General features: G+C 36.0%; 1 protein-coding gene across 1 annotated transcript in view; it reads right to left on the bottom strand.

Annotated features, from left to right (window-relative positions):
• Positions 1-343: 343 nt before the first annotated feature.
• FBXO28 (F-box protein 28) overlaps positions 344-22363 on the bottom strand; it is a 38964-nt gene continuing 16944 nt past the window's right edge. Inside the window, exons 2-5 of the mRNA XM_034427906.3 lie at positions 14476-14585; positions 7808-7946; positions 7149-7344; positions 344-2543 (exon numbers count right to left, since the gene is read on the bottom strand). Coding sequence (XP_034283797.1) covers positions 2149-2543; positions 7149-7344; positions 7808-7946; positions 14476-14585 — 840 coding nt within the window. The 3' untranslated portion in view covers positions 344-2148. The remainder of the gene's footprint in view (positions 2544-7148; positions 7345-7807; positions 7947-14475; positions 14586-22363) is intronic.

The following is a 22363-nucleotide window of genomic DNA, read 5'->3' on the forward strand; positions in this document are numbered from 1 at the left end:
ATGAATATAACTCTCTAGAGCAGTGTTTCTCAACCTTGGTAGCTTGAAGATGGGTGGACTTCAACTGCCAGAATCCCCCAGCCAGTGCTACCCATCTTCAAGCTACCAAGGTTGAGGAACACTGCTCTAGAAGATATCCAGGTTGAAGGCATCGCTATATCTTGTGAGACGTGACTAGTCCATGAAACAAAAATAAATATCAAAATGCATGAACAGTGGATGTATAGAGGAACATATTCACTTTCAAAATACTGTATTCATATTATTCTTTATAAATTAAAAATTAAATATACCACTGCTAATTTGTGATATACTGAGATGTATCAATTAAGAAATGCTCAAGTGAATGTTTCAAAATTATTATATTATCTGAAATAATTCAGGGTATGCCCACTGGTAAGATACATAGCCTGCTCCCATTTAAAATTAAACAAATACACATTGCAAAATGGCCTTAAGGTAGCAAAACAATATAATTTTTTTAAAAAATTAAACACTCCAAACTCTTGACAACAATTTGCAGTACTTTGTTTTAGGGAATACATATTCCAAATTTAAAATTAACAGATTTTTTAAAAGAAAGAGTCAAGAAAAATCCTTGGCAAAGCTTTTTTCATCTAATTGACAAATAAAAATGAGTAATCCATCTGTTTTAAACCCAGGTACTTTAAGAATATTAACGCATAAGAAGAGCTTTTTGAGTAACCAATCAGATCCATTTTTCCATTCCCATTTCAAATTTCAACATTATCAAAAAGCTAAATTAATTATAGCAGGTTGAGGGCAAAATGTAACAGTCAAGCAATAGAATTACATTATTTAGTAATATCAAATTAAAACATGGATAACAATATTTGTTGCAGGTTCAGAAAGAAACATAACTGGGAAACACTGTACATTATAACTTGAAAGCTGTTAAAAGTGACAAATCCAGAGACTGTACAGTGCAAAACATGCTTTTCCAGTTCAATTTCAAAACAGAAGGGGTGCAAAACAAATTATTTTAAAATCTGAACAAGGTATTTTTTATGATAATGACAGCTAGAACACAGGATTACAGAGAGTTCTTTCCACATAACAGTAAGATCTTTTTCTCAACACACATAAAACTTGGATGATGACTCGGCAAGCCTGTGTACTCTATTAACAAATAAATTATGTCCAGTTTAATGATCTTTCAATCACTGAATCAGGACCAGTAATGTATAATCAGAAACCCACGAGCAAAAGGAGCCAAACCGTGCAATCTGCTTTAAGTCAACAAGCAAGCAGAAGCAGCAAAATAGCTTGGCTTATATATTCCCTTGTAGCATTCAGGCAAACTAGCTCCAAAGATAAGAAAAGCTGTGTTCAAAATATATGCAGTCATGGGTGAGGAACCAACACATGTTCTTTCAAAAGATAGGAGAGGCCAACTGTTCAACAGTGATTCCAGGCAAATGCTTTTACCAAGCTGACTAAGCAATGCATGCATCTCTCCATGCAAGATAAAAAATATGGCTCCTAATGCTTAGAAGTAGGGTATGCATTTGTGGAAACTAGACTGAGATATCCCTTGCTGGTTAAATTTACAAAAATATATATAGCCAATACTTAAGCTTACTTGTTATGTAGACTCTCACACATATAAACTACTTTTCAGATGTTCTAAACAAGGTCACTTGCAACAAAAAGTCAGCCTCCCCCATCCCACCCCCACCCAATTGTTTAAAAGTGGGTATTTTCAAGACAACAGGACATCTGTTGTTTAATCATTTCTAACTTTATCAATGACTAAGCCTGAATTTATTTTGAAATACTAATTTAAGGAAATTGTTGAAAAAAACGTAGGTTTCATTTGAATACTCATTTTCTGCATAGAAAATGAAAGCAAACTTTTAAGGACATGATATACTAGGTCTTGGTGGGTACAAATTTGTGACAAAGTATAATTGTCCTGTGCAACAGACCCACTCAAACTGAAATGGGATTGTTGGGTGGGTTGTGAAGTAATGTCTCAGCAATGAGAGAAAGTTGTTCAAGGCTATGATATTCTGAAGAACCCAGCAGCCTAGATGATATATGCTGTAAACTGCAGCATCCAGACCAGACAACCCGCTTCAGCTATTAAAGCAGTATGTTCTCCTGGAAGTGCCATTTATCCCAAAGTTATTTATTATTTCGAAGGCGTTTTGACTTTCTAGGTGAACCTATTGATTCAGTAGCCTTCTTCCGTTTCCTAGGGGCCTCTTCAGTTGGTGTTGACCCGGAGGAATTTCCTACTGCACTTTCCATAACTTCTCGCAATTTGCGTTCAAGCTCTGCCAGTCGGGCGTTCTGCTCACCTATGATTTGGGTTTGCTCAAGCAGTTTCTGATCCTGGTCTTGGAGTTGTTTCTGTTGCTCTTGCACTTTGGTGCGAAGCTCTGAAATTTCACGTCGTAATACAGTCACACCTGCACCATTAGTTTTAATTTGTTGTTGAAGTTTGGTGACCTCTTGCCTTGATGGGTTTTGCTTGGAGAAGAGTTGCATTGTAGTTAAAGCTGCAGAAGGACCTGGAACTAAAGGAAGAGAGAGATTGTTTTCTGCTTAATATCTGTTTTCAATCCCATAATTCAAAAACTGTACATCAAATTTACAAAGTGAATACATCAGCATCATAACACCTTCTGGTGAGAGAGAAGTTCTCTGAGGATGGGCTCCAGCATGATTCCGAAAGCTCGGAAGACTAAATCTCTGCTCCTGGTGACCAATCCAGATTGGATCCTGCAACATTATCCTGGGACATGTATATTTGGCTTATACGTGAATACATAATCCCATGGGGTTTCATAAAACATTTGTGGTAGCCAAATAATGAGGTTATCTCTCTCTTCTACAAAAATAAGTACTACTTTATATTACTGATGAAATTCTAATTTTTATAGTACTAACACTAATCAATCCCCATCCCTAGAGTTTTGTGGTTAAATGTTATCCCAATTGCAGAGAAACTATTTGGAGTAACAACTAAGGAGGTAATGAAGTGCAAAAGTGTACAGCATTGATGTCCTGCTACTGGAAATGTGATTGGAACTGTGAAAATTTGAAACATTCTATCTAGCTCACATTCCTTTCTCTTTGATTGGTTTTCTTGTACTGTAAATAAGCATTTAATCTCTCAATGTCCAGAACGCCAAACTTTTCTACTGAAAAGATCCTACTCAGAATACTTCAAAGCATTTGGAACTCTCGAACTGAAACAGACAAAATAAAAACTGCAAAAGTATTAATTTTAAATCTTTCCTTTTTCATTTAATTACTAGCAATATTTTGTTATCTCCCTTAAATCTAATTTAAATCTAAATATGGAATAGATCTTTTGACAAAAAGTACATTTTATATTAATAACAGTAATTTGTTTAAAAAAACCAATGAAGCATAAACAATGAGTAACATAAGGGGACATTAATTAAACTTTTATACTTTCTAAACTTCATCAACTAAATATCTCTTAACGATTTTATATGAAAATCATTAGTGATCTTATTTTAAAATATATTCTATTGTTAACCCACATCATGCAACCAGTGGAGGTCTAAAGTATGTCTATCTTGAATCAAAAGTAATAGTGCTATATTAATAGGAGTCACTTATTCAGAAAGTGAATTGCAAACACTTTCCTAATTTATCAAACTAAGTTCTATGGCATTGATATATGTTAAAGTTTTCTATTAGAGCTAATATATTAGCTAGGCTGAATTCTGTTTTTATAGTAGTTAATAACTGACTGCCATGTATTTTGGAAAGATTATTCAGAAGTTCATTAAATTGTTTTTGATTTGTCATGGAAGCAGGCAAAAGGAGACAAATAAGAATACTTCATTCATTAGGGTTCCCACCCTCAACAAAAATATTTTTTGGAGTATAAGCCTTAAAAGAGGCTGAAAATTTGGTTGCATCTTATACTCCAAATGTAGCTTTTTCGAAGCTATTTTTCAACCCTAACGAGGCGCTAGCGAGTGAAGCGATCTTCCGAGCTTCTTGCCTGTTTTTCTCATTGCTTTTCTCTCCAACGATCAGCTATGTTTTAGAAGCTGTTTTCAGCCCTTATGAGGTGCTAGCGAGTGAAGCCCGTGCTCCACCCAGCGCACACACGCACTCAAAACCAGCGAACTAATGTGCTGGAGCTGACAAGACTAAGGACGGTACCTGGTAGGCAGAATTTTTTTTTCCTATTTTCTTCCCTAAAACTAAGGTGCGTCTTATACTCCAGTGCGTCTTGTACTCCAAAAAATATGGTAATTTGTGTTTCACTTAAACCCTAAAATTCTTTTCCTGGAACTTTTCAGAAAGACAGAGAGGAGTAAGAAATTTTACCTCGTGAAAATACAACTACAAAGGAGCCCTTGTCCCAGAAAAGCTGGAACTATGATCACAAGGAAACATTTTGAGGTGAGTGAGTAAAATATAGTATTTATTTAGTCTAACTGCACTTTATGGACTAGCCAAGCTAATGATCCTCTTGCTTAATCCCAACAGGAAATAAAAAGCAAGAGAGCAGGATCTGCCAAATGTTGTGAGGAAATTCTATACCTCATCTTTTTATCTATAAACAAATTTAAAATCTTATCATTCAGTCCTGGTCAGCAGAAGTATATTAAGGGTGATCAGAAATAGCAACATCAAGTTTAACTTTGATCAAATAAATCAACTTTATATTCCTTCCTTTTACTTTTAACAAACATGGTCTTTAATCCTTTCATATAATATCCTGGCACTTGATTTCCTTTTTATTCTTTATTCCTTCTCTCCAAATCTTTCAAACTTCAACAGGTTTAACAGGTCTCATTTGTAAGTCCAATATAGAAAAATTATCCAAGTCACTCTTCTGATTTCTTATTTGTATATCTTTTTCATTATTAACAGCTGGTTTTTTTGTCTGGTGTCTCATGTCCCTTTTCATTATTAAACTGTTAGCCAATTTCTTTTGTATATCTGGTACAACATCTTTTTCCAGATCATTCTTTTAGATTGTCATTTTTAATTCATGTTCACTTCTATTTCAGTTTTGTTCAGTTAAACTTGTTCTTCTTCCATAACATCATTTATATATAATTTACCTACAATGGTAGAGATTCTTAAAATTAATTTGAGTCCATTTTTCACAATTATCCTTCAATACAGCCAATGTTAAAATATTTTGCTCCATACTGTTCAAAAGTCAAAAGTTAAGCAATCTTCTCTTTTAATTGTTATATTTTATTTCTTCTGGCTGCCTGTAGTGTCCATCCTTCAAAGTCCTGTATTATCTCCCCAGCTCCTTAAAATTCAAAGCAACAGCCATTTCCCATGCGAAGGATTCTTTTTATTAATTTCAAAGTCTTGTTTCAAATCCACCTGGACACTAAGTCTATTTATAAGTTTCAAAAATCGGTTATCTTTTGATGTTTATTTCCAAAACAAGGATTTTTTTAAGCGCTTAAACTTGTACTTCAATTTTTTTCATTAAGGATTGAAAAAAGGTTCTATATGAAAAGCAGTAAAGTAATAATTCCAAGACTGATTTAAAAACATAGGCTACCATACAACTATGAATTTAATTGATATCTTGCAACTCCCAGCCTTTCAGCTCATTAGTGGATCACAGAAACCTCACTTCTTGCAATCTACTTGTGAGGGATAGTTGCTCAAAGTTTATGTGGGCAATCTCACAATCCCTCTTTTCTCCAGAGAGATTTCACTGGTCTCTGCCATACTACTATTTCCACTCCTTCAGGGATATTTAGTTCACCATGTCCTCATTGTGAGCATTAATTTCATTACTGCTTCTATGATCCCTTCAATTTTTTTGGTCATATGGATACCTAATTGTATAGCTATCTGGATCTTTTCTCAGAAGAGCTCAGAACAAGGTCATAACTATTTTACATATCATTTCCAAAAGTCTATATAAATTACTAATAATCCATTCTCCTGTTCTCCCTGTCACTGCAAATATAATTTTGCTTCTTTTCAATTGAAAATACTGTATTTTTCAGAGTATAAGACGCACCTTTTCCCCCCTAAAAGGGGGTGAAAATTTAGGTGCATCTTATACACCGATTGTAGCCCTGCCCACCCACTGGCCCCCACCCTTTGGCCTCTGCCTCGCAGCAGTTACCTCCTTGCAAGCAAACAGCAAGAAAAAACAGCCTCTTTCAGATTCAGCACAGCCTAATTAGCACAAGTTGATTGGATCGGCCTCCTGACTTTCAGCTAATTTGCTCTCAGCTGTTTTGCACAAGGCTCTGCTGCTTGCTGCAAAGAAGTAAATTGCTGGAGCAGATTTGTTTTTTTCTTGTGTTAATCAAGCTATGCTGAAAACGAAAATGAAAGTAAAACAGGCTGTTTGCTGCCACAAGGCAAAATTGCTCAGAGGCAGAGGCAAATCTCTTTTTCTTCTTTTCCTTACCAAAAAAGGTAGGTGCGTCTTATACTCCAGTGTGTCTTATACTCTGAAAAACACGGTAATCTTTTATGGAATTTCCCAAAATCCATCTTCTCAAACTACTTCCCAGAATGGATTCTTCACTCTACAAATACATTGTCTAAAGCAGTGTTTTTGAAACCTGGCAACTTTAAGCTATGTTTTAACTCCCAAAATTCTGGGACTCTAAACCCAATTTGTGTTACTAATTCTAACTGGAAGCCTAGTCAGACTAAATTAATTAAAAGCCCTGAACAATTCTTAATCCAACCAAGCCCTTTTAAATCAAACCAAGCCATATTTTTAAAGTTCTCTTTGGCTTCTTACATTTATTCTTCAGCCTCATTTAATTAACACTCTGTATGGGGAACTTATTTTTGTATATAAAATTACTAATTAATTAAAATTGGTTATATTTCTGCTTCCCCCCAAATTATTAATTATTTTTGTATGCTGGACAGGTGCTTATTAAAGTGATTGGGAAAATACCAGTATAGACATGTTCTGCATAAGTTCATTAAAGTGTTTCTGTCACTTTTAAAGAACACTTGAGTATACACAAGAAGAAATCATCTCAAGAACATTTGAAAATGCATTTTGTTTTTGCCATAAAGTCTCTGCAGTAAGCCAATTTTTATATTGAGTAAACAAATAATTCAACAATGAAACTAGTATAGTTTCCTATTGGCTGAACAGAATAAGACACTCAAAGCAGTACCTGGAGCTGCTGTCATAAGACGTCCTGATACATCTGAACCAGGCAATTTTCTTTTTAGAATTGGAACAATCTTCTCATCAAAATATTCCATTGCCATAGATGAAATGTCCCTTAACTCCTGAAGGACTTCATGGGCTCTTTGAGGAGCTTTAGTGGAGTTTACATATCTTAGCACACGATAAATTTCATCTATTACCTAGTAATAAATGGAAAAAATAGAGACTTAGCTATAGCAAGATCAAATGAGCATACTTTCCAACAAGGATATGGTTTTCTATAACGACTTTTTAATTATTTAAGAACAAATGAAAAAGTACTAGAAATAATCTGTAAAACAATTTAAAGGTCATGCATGTTAATCTGATTTATAGGCATAGTAAATCTGAGGACAGTATATCATAGTAAATCTGGAAAGCAAACCAATTTTAATCAATATTTATACATTCTTTACTTTAAACACTACATGATTAATGACTTTCCATCCAGGTAAGCCCATTTGTTATAAGAAAGGAAAAAGCAGTCTTATACAAGAATAGATAATAACAAATGCCACAACATTTGAATAGGAGATCATTAAACTTCGTTACTGACATCCTCAAAACAATTTAGTGCTAAGTTATATTTACTTAACTTTTAATATAGCCCTTTTTAAACATTACCTTTCCAGGTATGAAGCAGCAGAGATTGGAATCCACATACTTCATAAATGTCATGTTTAGCAGTGATAACCTTGTTTCTACTGCAGCAAGAATATCTGCATGGCGAGCTAGTGAATGATTTCTCCTTTCTGATTCCCGTCTAAAAAAGAAATTCAGGTCTATTATTTAGTGATACTTCAAATAATAGCTGTGAAGAGAAAATTACAGAGTTAAAGGATGTGAAAGAAAATGTGACATCAGAATTCATATATTATCAGAACTGTCCAGCATTCCCAATTCTATTTGTTTTATTTTGTTGAAAATAGAAAGTTGAATTAAAAACAGCTTCCATTTTGATCCAACTGTATTCTTTTTTGAAATACTTTTCAAGAATAGATAAAATTCATAATTTTACAAAACAAAAAATTCCTAATTTTCAAACAATAATTATCATCTCAGAAAAAGAATTCTTCTTGCATGACACAGGTAACATATTACTGCACCATTTTTTCCCAAATGGAATGATGCATTTGCATATAACAAATGATGCATCATGCATATGCATATAATGAATCAATCAGTTGAGATTTATGATCAACTAATAATTCTTTGAGGCCCCTAAATATCAACTATAATCAATAGCACTTCATAATAAACCATACTGCTGAATACAATGCATTAAAAGTTATATATAGCTAATACAATAAATTATTTAAATGTGCCAACCCAAAAGCTCTTAAAAATAAGAAAACATTACTTACTTAATATAACGAATGCTCAGAAATACTGAACATCTATTTTTTATGTGTGGACCTTAACTTCAAATTTCAGATGCTGCTGATTAGGTTTATGCAAATCATTCAGGGTGCTTTTCACTCCTCAGAGCAATGAAACAATAAAACTCCCCAAAGACTTGGTACAGTTGCTTCCATGAATGGGTCCAGAGGGGAGATTTAAGCAAAGTGCTTTGTTGAATTATCTACACAATTTAACATTTCATAATTTTCTGTCACAAAACATTACAAATTGTTTTATTTCTGGTTACAACACAAAGCTAAAACCTAGCTAAAACCTACAGAATGGTAGTCTATATATCTATAGACTATATCTATATATCTATGTATCACACAGACATAGACAGACAGACACATATATATGTATAAAATTATAAATTCTGGATTTAAATACAGACGCAAAGAATTCTAAAGTAGATATAGGTGGTAGGTAGATGTAAACCTGGAAGAAAAGTTGGTGAATCTAAAACTTTCTAATTTTGATAATTATAATCAGGGTGGATAAAAATCAATGATTTTTTTAAAAAAATCAAAAAAATCAGATTTTTTTGATTTAAATCGGATTTTTTTTATTTTTATCGAATTTATTTTAATAAAAAACTTTTGGGGTAAAAATCTATCGTAAGATAGTTTTCTATTTAAGATACATAAAGAATTTAGTTTATTCAGCATGAAATGGAGCTTCGTTATGTCGCATGAGGCTGTATATTCTGCAAGACTGGGACTATTGGTAAGTCAACAGTGGGTCAAAGGAGTAGCAGAGATGACAGTTGCTCTTTAAAAATTATGATTTAAATCGAGTTGATTTAAATCAAGCCTTTTTACTAGTGATTTAAATCAACTCCATCCTGATTATAATGCATATAATGCAGTCACAGAAAATATTGCTTGTTCTTAAAATCCACATATTAATTCTTCCCTGTATTTCTAAAACTTATATCCTTGTCCCTCAGTACCCAACTGACACATATCAACAAGCCAGTATTAAGATGCCTAGCATTCTTATTTTCATTTTACTTACACACACACGAAAAATGTTCTAAATATTTTAAGATGCAACCCTGATGCTTTTTTAGGTGCCATGTACAAGGTAGTCTTCAACTTACAATTTGTTTAGTTGCAGGATACAATATGGGTTGGTCACCGGTACCAGACATTTTGTCTTCTGAGCTTTTGGACTCATGCTGGAGCCCATCTTCAGGGAACTTATTTCTAACAGAGTGTATGCTGTTCTGTGATTGGTCTTTATAGTGCCTTTTGTAAGTGGCTTTTTAGATGTTGATGGCTGGCTTTTAAGTCATTAGCTGTTATTTGTTTGTGCTGCCAAGCCCTTGCCTTCTATGTACTTGATAGGTTGGTGGGGCCTGTTTCCCAGGCTTCAATCACTTCCCTGGCTGTTTTTTGTGCCTGCTTGTCCAACAATCTTAGTAGCTGCAACGTTGAATGTCTGTCCTTGTACATTGCTGTGTGAGGCTACCAATGAGTTTGGGTCTCCTCATCCGACTGCTCACTTGTGTTCTTGCAATCTGGTGGTAGCTTCCTCCCTGTCTATCCTACACAGGGGCAATCTATGCAGGGAATTCGGAAGATTACATTGGAAGTATCTTCCACCTCCAAGCAATCTTTGCAATGCATAATTTGCCCTTGTATGGTAGCCTTTGGGCAGTGTGCGATGCTCACTTGCAGATCTTGGAAGCTGCGTTCTGCAGCTTCTGAAATGTTTTTGATGTATGGCAGGGTGTTCCATATGGTTGGTCTTGTACCTTGTTTCTTCCTTTCTCTCCCCATCGTGTTACGCAAACATCTTGTGACGAATGATTGTAGATACTGCTTGTTCATGTAGCTACCTGCTCTTTAGCTGTTTGGCTTGCTGATGTAACTCTTTTTGTGTGACAGTGGATGGTTGCAGTTGAAATTCAGAATGCGTGGGGTGTTGGTGGCCTTGCGATATACAGTGGTTTCTAGGCTTCCATCCTGTTGTCTGTTGACAAGTACATCTAAAAATGGTAATTGCCTAGCTGTTTCTTCCCCCATGAACTGTATGTCGGAGAAAATGGAGTTCAGTATGGTATGAATGTCTTTAAGCCGAAGTGGCACAGTGATTAGGGTGCAGCTTACTTGAACGCTCCGTTGAGGCATACAATATATATGAAGAAACCTCCTGGTTATGATACACAGGATAGCACTGAGTGTTGGAGGCTACAAAAAAGCCTATATAGTTTAAGGCAATCAGGTTACGAGTGGAACCAATGTATAGTGCAGGAATTACATAACATTGGGTTCTATGAGGGCGTAGCAGATAAATGTCTGTTTAAAAAAGAACAGGATGGATGTGTTTCATTCTTGTTACTCTTTACAGACGACATTGCCATAATTACCAGAACTGACGCTGAGGCCAGAGAGATTATCGGTCAGTTGCAAACAAAATTTAAACTTAGAAATCTAGGACATATACGGCATTATCTAGGAGTGGATATCCTGAAAACATCTAGAGGATTTAAAATTTCACAATCTAATAAAATCTGCAAATTGTTGAAAAAATATGGGATGGAATTATGTAAACCTGCCAAGACTCCTATGACACAAGAATTCCAGCAGGATAGTTTGCAGAGTCCACAGTTCAGTAAAGAACTGTATCAATCATCAATAGGCAGTTTGTCGTATCTGAGCAACTGGACACGGCCTGATATAGCTTTTAGTGTTAATCAACTAGCACAATATAGTTCAGAGCCTACTGATAGGCATTGGCAAGCTGCAAAATGTATTCTTAGATATCTTAAAAGAACATTACATTTTGCTATGTATTTAGAACCAAATGCCAATATGGTGTTAAAGGCATATGCTGATGCCAGTTTTGCCAGAAAATCTACGTCTGGAATAGCAATCATGTTGGATAATTGCCTGATTGGATGGAGATCAATTCGCCAGAAACACATCAGTTTGTCTACCATGGAAGCGGAGTTTTCTTGTCTATCACTTACATGTACTGAACTGATTTATTATAAACAGTTGATGGAAGATATTGGATTCAAAATGGACTATCCTATTATGGTTTATGAAGATAACCAGGCAGCCATTACAATGGCAACGAATCTTGCTGTAAAGACAAGGACTAAATACACTGATATACGTTATCTGAATGTTCGGCAATGTGTTAAGGATAACATGATTACATTGGAATATTGCGCATCAGAGGACAATATTGCTGATAATTTTACCAAAGCGCAAGGTGCCATTAAACACACCAATTGTTGTGAAAGATTTGGATTAAGAATCTGAAATGTAACTGATACCACTGTACAATGTATGATTTGGATGTGTATCTTTGTTTCTGTATCTATTGTGTATATTGTCCTGCCCAATGGGGAGAATGTTAGGTTCAGCTTATAGCTTACTCCTAACTTGTTGGTCAGGCAATATATATGTTTCTTTAAGAAACAACTGAGCCACGTAATCAGGGTTTGCTGAACCCTGTAATTAGGCTACAGTGCATACATAAGCAGCGCAGAGAAGCGTTCTTTGTTCCTGATTGTTCCTGTTGCTTCCTGCATCTTTCTGCTGATTGGTGTTAGACTGGATTGTTATATGGTACTGTATACCGAGAGTTACTAAAGTCTGTTTGCTTTGGTAAGGGAAGATACTTACTGGACTGATATTACTGTTTATGACCTTGGACTGTTTTACCTACACCGAGACTGCTTATTATCTTGTAAATAAAGTATTTTTCTCACACGAGCTGCACGTTTATCTCCTTCCCTGTGTGTTTCTGCTCTGCTCGTTGCACAAGCAACAAATACTTTTTACACACACCCTAACACATGTAATCACCATTTGTAATTTTCATAACCAGCTTTCAACAAGCTTAAGTCAATGGAGGAAGCAGATTTGCTTAACAACATGATTCACTTAACAATTGTACTAATTCGCTTAATAACCGTGGCAAAAAAAGTCATACAATGAGGCTAAACTCACTTAACTATCTTGCTTAGCAACCAAAATTTTGGGCTCAATTGGGGTTGTAAGTCGAGAATTATCTGTATTTCTAGTGTTAGTATATTTTAATGATGCTGTTTAAAATTCATTTTATGTTTGTTACATCATACATTGCTTTGTGGAGACTGAGTAGAATATGGATAATTACATGTAAATGAAGAAAGGGAGACATATATTGAAAGAGCTTTGATAGATCTTGACAACAATAAATCAAGAAGAGGAGAAAACTGAAAAAGCAGACAGGAGACTGGGAACTAGACACCCAAGCAAAACACTGCAACATCAGGCCTCTGAATACAAATCATATTTTAAAAAGAAATACTATGGCATACTGGATGTTTTTTATACAAAAAGGAAGCTATTATTATATGAAGTTTTTAAATCTAAGAGTGTACTTTGGGATCAGATTCCCACTAGTAAGTTGTTATAAAGTATTAAGCTATAAAGCCCTCCGAGTACAGGGCCTGGTCACTTAAGTGCCTGTCTCCCATAGCACCTGCCAGGCTGGTTTGATCCTGCAGGGTTGGCACGCTTTGGGTTCCTTTGAGGAAACATCACCCATTGGGACACCAGAAGTATGTCTTTTCTGTAGCAGCACCTGTCCTCTGGAACAAGGTTCCTCCCAAGATATGGATATTGTTTAGAAGAGCCATAAAGATCTGGCTGTTCACCCAAGTGTTTGGTGAGAGTGGGACCCCTTGCTTCCCTCAAGGTTCCCACTTGCCTTCTTTTGTTTTTATCTTTATTGATTTGTTTGTTTGTTTGTTTTGATCCACCCAGAGTCATTGTTAGTCAGGTGGCATATAAGGTTTAAAAGTAGTAGTAGCAGCAGCAGCAGCAGCAGCACAGTAACAATAGCAGCAGTACAAACAACCACCTCATAAATGTGCACCAGCCATCACAGAATCAAAGGGCTAGAAAAGATCTTGCAGCTCTTCTAGTCCCGCCCCCTGACCAGGGCAAGAATGTTCAGGTCACTTTTGACAAATACTCATGAGTACCCACAGGCTGTTCCTAATTACAGAGGCAGGCTGTTCCTAATTACTTTCAGAGTCAAAAAATTATTACTTTGAAGTTAATCTCTATCAGTAAAATTACTCCTACTCTTAAGCACTACAAATAGTCTGCCTTGGACACATGGTCCTCAATTTGATCGGGGGGGGGATTGCACTTTTGAACTACCCCATATGGTTCTGGAACCAATCATGTCACTGGAGACACAGATAGCAATTGTACTTAGGAGCACTTCTGGGTGGCATGCCTAGTGCCCATACTAACAACCTTTTGGCATTGCTATAATTTATGCTTAGTTTAAATGTCTATTCTATTCCGGGATGTGTGAATTTTACATTTTATATCTTTCCTGTATTATTTATTTAAGAAGTGCATTTATGCTGCTTATCTTTTTTCAAAATGTTTGTCATTTTCTTTTCTCAGAAAGCCTTTAATGAAATAATGAACCTTGGTTAATGAAATAATGAACAAACCAATAACTCTGGGAATGATGAAATCTGAATCTCTATATAGACCTTCAAAATCAGGACCATTTACAATTGTATTATAGCTTATTATGTGCAATGTCATCACTAAAGAACGGACTCTGAAGCAGAATGCAGCAATCTCGGCTGAACAGAGGGAGAAAATGATGTTCACTTTCAAAACATTCCAAGCTCAGAATGCCAAGCATCAAATCATTCGGCACACACAAAAGAGGCAAGTGGTACCTCTCCCTGCTATTCTGTTTACATGTGATAACAATGGTTCTGCCACAAGATGGAAATAATTTCATCTGTTAAATATTTGTCTATATGATTGTGTATGGACGTTTTTCTTGAATGTCATCTATACATACAGATTTTTAGATTGCATTATCTCTGACCTTCAGTTTTGTTGATCACATACCTTGGAAGTTGTGCTTTAACCTGTTTCTGGCACAAGTTATGGTATCTTTCCACTTTCAGAAATCCCTGGTTTAGCATTCTCTGACAGACTAAATCCATTCTCTTACAAACCTAGATGGGAAATACAAGACAAAATTTAAGATATCTGAAATAGTGAATATGCAACAGGCTTCTTTATTATTATTATTAGACTTTTTTACCCTTGTGTGCATGTGTGTAATAAACAAAGTAGTAACATACCTAATACTCCTGCCTATTTTCTCCACAATAGCAATTTCTGAGGTGAGTTGGGCTGAGCGGGAATAACAGGCCTAAAGTCACCAAACTGGTTTTCATGGTTAAGGGTGGGATTTGAACTAGATAACTTCCTAAACAATCTTTCTCAAAGCTCTTTTAATACAATCCTCATCCCATAATTAATCTTTAATGTTCTATTTTAAAATGGACATTTTCCATGAAAATGACATATTAAAAATTGATATTTTTGATGTGATTCTTAGCATTAACAGAAAATGGGGATTTGAAATTCTGAAGAAATAGATCACATACAAAGAACCTTTAAAGAAAATCAAATCATGGCAGTTTTAATGCAATTAGTAATCTTTATTTTAATCATCATCCCAACTGCCTAGTAAATAAAGAGTTCTTTTCATAGTCATCATTTTGAACATGATTTCTGTATTCCAGCAGCCCTTTCATGTCAATTTACAATACTCATATATATCTAATGTCTCTATTTTTTTTTTCTAGTGGAGACAGACATAATATAAAAGTTGGAAATAACTAGTAAAGGAGAATATTTGTAGCTCAGGGTTGACATGAAGGGTCCTTCGTGCTCTCTGAACTTGCTTGTTTTTTTGCAGACATTTCATTACGCAAACTAGGTAACATCAGTGCTAGCACTGATTGGGTAATGAAACATCTGCAAAAAAACAAGTAAGCTTAGAAATAACTAAACAAAGATAAATCGATGCATAGGAGACGATCAGTTCTATTTTGTTTATCAACTGAATATTCTTTTTTGCCTTCTTGAAAGCAGTTTAAGCAGAAATAAACATCTAAAATAGGGGAGTCAAACTTGTGTCATCATGTTGTTGTCACGTGACGTATCATGACTTTCCCCCCTTCCACGCTAAACCGGGGATGGGCATGGCCAGTGCATGATGCCTCTGGCCCATGGGCCATGAGTTTGACACCCCTGATCTAAAAGGTTGTTATATAATGGTATCGCTTCTTTGCGAAATAAAAAAGAGGTAATCCAAGTCATTTATTTCTATAATTCTGCACTAATCCCACCCCTATTTGTCAGTTGGTTATCGTAGAAGAGACTTGGCATCTTGAAATAGTATTTTTGATTTTTAACCACTAGTTAGAAAATTAAGCCATAATCCAAAACTGGGCATTGTTTATACATAAAATGATTTGGCTGAGAATAGTTTTCAAAAACATGTTTATGTAATGGGATATGAATCTGTTTCTGTTAACAATTTAATTTCAATTATAGAAGCAAATCATTTTTTTCTTTTACTAAACTAGATGTGGCAAATTTGGAGCCTGGGTTCTCAATATCGTCCTTTTCTTCTTCTGTCATATTTATCTAATTTTTTTTACCTCACTGCAGTCTGAAAAGATATGAAGAAGGAATCAATTTCTATGTTTCATACCATGAAAATCTATTCCTTCCCAATACTTTATTGCTTCATTGCAGATTTTAAGAACCACCCAGAGTTATGCAGACTGATAAACACACTAAAAGCAAATAAATAAAAAAGATGAGTTTGTAAATAAGAATTTATATATGGAAGAAAGAAACGGGAGTTGATTTCCTTGAGAGACATAAAAATAATTTCTGGGGCTTTTAAATCCTTATTCTGAACACCTAATTTTCTTCTATCAAACGGCATAATATTTAATTTTCAGAAAGAGGACTAGACGATCAGGTTTATCGGGATAAATACTGTTTATGCCATCTATGTTATTACACCTTGGCTGAATTTGAAAAGCCAAGTAGGGTTTTAACTTGATAAATACTTCTATGGAAAACAATCAGGAAATCCCATGATTATACGGTAGATTGGAAAGTTGGAAAAATATCTGGAAGAAAACAATGGCAAAACATTTCCATATTGTTGCTAAGAAAATTAAATAGATGCCTTATGTGCCAAAAAGCTTACCATCTACAAAAAGGTAGGACAAGCTCTGCTCTAAAGCTTACAGTTTAAATGCAAACCTATCAACAAAGAAAGAGAACTAGAAAGAACTTCTAGAGAAAAGATGTTAAAGTTGCCTCACAACATACTATTAAGCAATTTAAAATGACATTTGTGTTAGTATTGGCACTGGTTGCCAATTGTTTGCAAGGCACAGTTAAGTACTTGAGCCTGGATCTTTCCAGTGTAACACAAATCACTACCCTGTGCTAGTTTGATCAAGTTTTTTGGCAATAAAGAAGGGATGGCAGTTCCTGCAGTTACTCTATTTGTAGCAGATAGCTGGAGCTCTGCCGGTCTTCTGTGAGGAAATAGAACCCATCATCTCACAAAAGAACCAAGTATGTTTCAACTTGAAAGTTAAACACATTAGCATTCAAATTATTCCTTAAGAATCAAATAAATTCAGAATCCACAAGGTATCAATTCCACATAGCTGTTAATGAATATTTTTATACTAATGAGGGAAAAGCAGAGGAACTTATTTTCAGTGGACTTTTAGAAGAATGCAAAAAACCCCAAGAGATTACAAAGAAGGCAGAGATGCTAAAAGGTTTATAATTTCATACACAGGAAGCAAAACTAAAACAACTGGTTTTAATGTAAATAATAACAAAACAAACAAAAGTCATGAGGGAATTTAAGGAAGAATAGAGAAAACAAGCAAGTTTTTTGTAATAAGCAAACGAAAGGAGAGCAACGTCCTTGGCTCTTTGATCTCAGTCATGTTTTATTTTTTTTTATTTTTTATTTTACTTCAAATTTATATACCGCCCTTCTCCCTAGGGACTCAGGGTGGTGTACAGCCAAATAAAAACACATAATAAATACATTAAGAACAGATTAAAAGGAAATATCTCAATTTGGCCCAAAATTTAAAAAGACAAACAAATTTAAAATCGTTTAAAAAATTTGTTAGGCCAGCCCGGCTTGTTGGAAAAGGAAAGTTTTAAGGGCACGGCGGAAGGCACGGAGGTCTTGGATTCTCCTTATCTCTGGGGGCAGCTGATTCCAGAGGGTGGGAGCCCCCACAGAGAAGGCCCTCCCCCTGGGGGTCACCAGCCTGCATTGCTTGGCTGATGGCACCCCGAGGAGGCCCTCTCTGTGGGAGCACATGGGTCGATGGGAGGTCGTCGGTGGTAGAAGGCGGTCTCGAAGATAACTAGGTCCTATGTTCCACTGAACAGAAGCAGATTATCAAAAGATAGGACAGCTGTCCTTCCAAAGCAAATAAAACGTCCTTCAAATTGCAATCAGCTTGTAGTGTCTTCAAATCAGATATGAATAGCAAGTTTTTTAATAGCAAGTTTTTAATTGTACAATCAAACCTGTCTCAAAGCAAAGCAAGATTCTGGAAGACTATACTGGTTCTGCAACCAGTAGCTAGCTGTTCTGTCCTCTTGAGCAGCACCCATACGCCTCACTAAATACAATTCAAATATTGGAGCAAACTCTGAAGTAAAAGAAAAGTATTCTTTTTAACCCTTTCCTCACTTTGCTAAAAAAAGACAGCTTCTGATTTACAACTATAAAACAGTTTTGAAATATTATTTTTCTGAAACCTAGAAACGAGGACTCAAACTACTGAGATTTCAACACATCTGAAATATATGCATAAGTACAAATACATAGTATTGTACTTTCCTCATTTTTTTTGCAATGACAACAGAGGTAAATGGAAAGCAAGAAAGAGCCAGTTTGGTCTAGTGGTTAAAGCATCAGACTAGAAAATGGGAGACTCTAAGGCAGGGGTGTCAAACTATCGGGACTTTTTCCCCCTTTGCTAAACCGGGTGGGGGTGGGGCCAGCACGTGACGCATCCGACCTGCAAGCCGAGAGTTTGACATCCCTGCTCTAAGGTAAAGTCCCACCTTAGCCATGAAAGCCAGGAGGATGACTTTGGGCCAGTCATTCACTCTCAACCCAACACACCTGACAGGGTTGCCTTTGTGGGGAAAATAGGAGGAAGAAGGTGTGTTGGATATGTTCATCGCTTTCATTATTTGTAAAAGTAATAAAGGTAGAATATAGATAAATACATAAAAATAAATATAAGGCAGTTATTGTATTCTAAATAGAATCCTGCTTCTTCCTTAGAATTCTACTTTTATGATGTTCTGAAACAACTTAGAATTCTAAAAACACAACAATATGATTGATCTTACAAACATATCACATATTTTTTTTATATCAGTACCTAAATACAGTGTACAAAGTTCTCCAAATTTGATTTTAATACCCAGGAATGTAAAACACTTTCCAGTACTGTTACACTTACAAATGCAGTTATTAATACAGACAAAAATAAAGTAAAATAATCTACTATTCACAATCACTTTAGAGGTAATAATGCAACTAGTTTCAGATAAGCCCAAGGGAATTAAGTACAAAAATTTCTAAATGAATGTATTTTAGCAAACATAACAGAGGTTAGCCATCCTTTTATGGGAAAACTGAATATAGAGGAACAAGTTATTATATTTAAGTTTTTTGATGGGAAGATTATGCACAAAATTATAGTATTACACTGACATCTAGTGGTAAAGCAGAACTATGCAATCATAGCCCAATATCAGCTGGAGCTTCCATAGAAACAAAATGGATTGAGAAAGATCAATCCTATTTAATTTATACACTAAAAATCATTAAAATCATTAAACATGCATAAAATGGTTTTTGGAAGGAAGGCAAAATGAGATTAACATAAATATTGGTAAAGTAATCCAACAGACTATATGCAAGACTCAACCAAAAATAAATTCTAAACCATAATTCCACTCTAGAAAAATACTCTGCATAAAATATCTGAAATCTGGAACCAGTGAAGTGGATCTACAAAAATTACCTCTTCTTAATGTCAAACAAATGGTTTACATTTTATTCTATATCTCTAAATATTGGATATATAAATGGTTAGTGAATGTAATAAAATGTTTCTAGAGGATGAGGAGAAAGGCTAGATTTGTTGATGATGGTAAACTATTCAGAATAGTAAATACTGTCACAAAATTTCTACTCTTTGCTGTAGAATTACATATTACTCAATGTCAATGCAGAAAAATACTTTAAATATAGCTTTATTTTTCATTATGATAGTTTGACATTTACTATATGTTTCATATTTGTGTGTGTGTGTGTGTGTGTGTGTGTGTGTAGAGAGGGAGGGAGTGGGAGGAGAGAAAGAAACTAGAGATCAAATTGCCAACATACGCTGGATCATGGAGACAGCTAGGGAGTTCCAGAAAAACATCTACTACTTCTTCATTGTCTACATTAAAGTCTTCAATTGTGTGGATCACAACAAATTGTGGCAAGTTCTCAAAAAGATGGGAGTACCAGACCATCTTATTTGTCTCTTGAGAAACCTATATGCGGGTCAAGAAGCAACAGTGAGAACTGGACACAGAACCACTGATTGGTTCAAAATTGGGAAAGGAGTCCGGCATGGCTGTATACTGTTACCCTGCCTACTTAACTGATATACAAGGCACATCATGAGAAAGGCGGGACTACATGAATCACAAGTTGGAATTAAGATTGCTGGGAGAAATATCAACAACCTCAGATATGCAGATGATACCACTCTAATGGCAGAAAGTGAAGAGGAACTAAAGAGCCTTCTGATGCAGGTGAAGGAGGAGAGTGCAAAAGTTGGCTTGAAACTCAACATTAAGAAAACTAAGAACATGGCTCCCGGCCCTCTCAATTCCTGGCAAATAGATGGGGAAGAAATGGAGGTAGTGAACGATTTTTATTTTCCTGGGCTCCAGCACATGGGGACTACAGCCAAGAAATTAAAAGACGCTTGCTCCTGGGGAGGAAAGCTATGGCAAAGTTAGACAGCATACTGCTGGAGAAGACTCCTGTGAGTCTCTTGGACTGCAAGGCAATCAAACCAGTCAGTCCTAGAGGAGATCAACCCTGACTGGTCTTTAGAAGGCCAGATCCTGAAGATGAAACTGAAATACTTTGGCCACTTAATGAGAAAGAAGGACTCACTGGAGAAGAGCCTAACGCTGGGAACGATTGAGGACAAAATAAGAAGGGGAAGACAGAGAATGGAGTCACTGAAGCAGTCGGTGTGAGCTTAAATGGTCTTGGGGGATAGTAGAGGACAGGAAGGCCTGGAGGAAAGTTGTCCATGGGGTCGCAATGGGTTGGACACAACTTCGCAACTAACAACAATATATTTCATGCTGACCAGAACTTTGCACATCAGATAAAGAGAACTGTAATGTTGCAAAAACTGAAAAATTTTGCTGCAGTCTTTTGTCATCAGATATACCATAGTGTTACCATTCCACTTCTTATAATTCCTATCAAAATGCTTAATTCATGAACCAATTTACTACATGCTGAGTGAATTACAATCCATAAAGCTTAATTGCTTTCTATTATGCTCCCACACACAAACATTCCTTGGCTTTTTGTTAAATTCATGAGCATTTCTGACTATATTTCCCTATATTCTACCCACATCATCTGCAATTTTAATACTGAATTGTTTTCCTGGAATGTTTTACCTACTTTGATATTTGTATGTCAGCATTCAGAAATAATACAACAAAATAAAGACAAACGCTATAAAAATTCTTTCAGAAAGATATTCCAAAATAATAGTAACATATTCAAAGAAATCATTTTTGGATCAATGAAAGCAGATGTAACATTTTCCAGGCTTTTCAGAGTGCTTCACTGTCTCTGCAATGGGTTTGCCTAGGCATATCACTTCTTTGATACAGATAGTCCTCAACTTGCAATCATAACTGAGCCCAAAATTGCTAAGCAAGGCAGTTAAATGAGTTTTGCCCCATTTTATGACCTGTTTGCCTCATTTGTTAAGCGAATCACTGCAATTGTTAAATGAATCATGCCATCATTAAGCAAATCTGGTTTCCTCCATTGACTTTGCTTGTTGGAACTGTCTGGGAAGGTTACAAATGGTGATCACATGACCCAGGACAGTACAACTGTCGTAAATACCATATTTTTCGCACTGTAAGACATACTTCCCCGCCCCCCAAAAAGTGTGTGGAAATGTCTGTGCATCTTATAGAGCGAGGGGGGGGAGGGGGTTAGTGCAGTGGTGTTTACTGTTGCCTGCCGCTGCTGCTGGGGAACACTGGAGCCTTTGCTGCCGATCGGCAGTTGGATTGGCCTCCTGAATAGCGGCAGTGGCGGCAAACAGCAGCGATACGCAGTGGTGATTCCCATCTAGAACAGTTGATCGGCGGTATTCTAGAAGGCCAATCCAACGCCAATCAGCTGCTTGACAGCAAAAGTTCCAGTGTTCCCCGGCAGTGGCAGCAGCTCAGTTGTTGACCAGTGGTGGGCGCAACAGAGCCGAGCCCTGATGAGCCATGTGCTGGGACTGCAATAACATGCTGAAGCTGACCAGGCTGTTTGCTGCAAGGACGCTAGCCAGATGAATACCGGATGGATGCTTGGAGGCAGAGGCAGATTTTTTTTTTTCTTATTTACCTCCTCTAAAATTAATGTGTGTCTTATGGTCTGGTGCATCTTATAGTGCGAAAAATACGGTACATGCCAGTTGCCAAGAGCTCAAATTTTCATCACATGGGGATGCAGCAACAGTTGTGTGAAAATTACAACTATAGGTCACTTTTTTCAGTGTAGTTGTAACTTTGAATAGTAACTAAGCAAACGGTTGTAAGTTGA

Source organism: Pantherophis guttatus, chromosome 1 (genome assembly GCF_059756535.1).
Source record: "Pantherophis guttatus breed Tessera chromosome 1, ASM5975653v1, whole genome shotgun sequence".
In the NCBI taxonomy this organism is placed as follows: Eukaryota; Metazoa; Chordata; class Lepidosauria; order Squamata; family Colubridae; genus Pantherophis; species Pantherophis guttatus.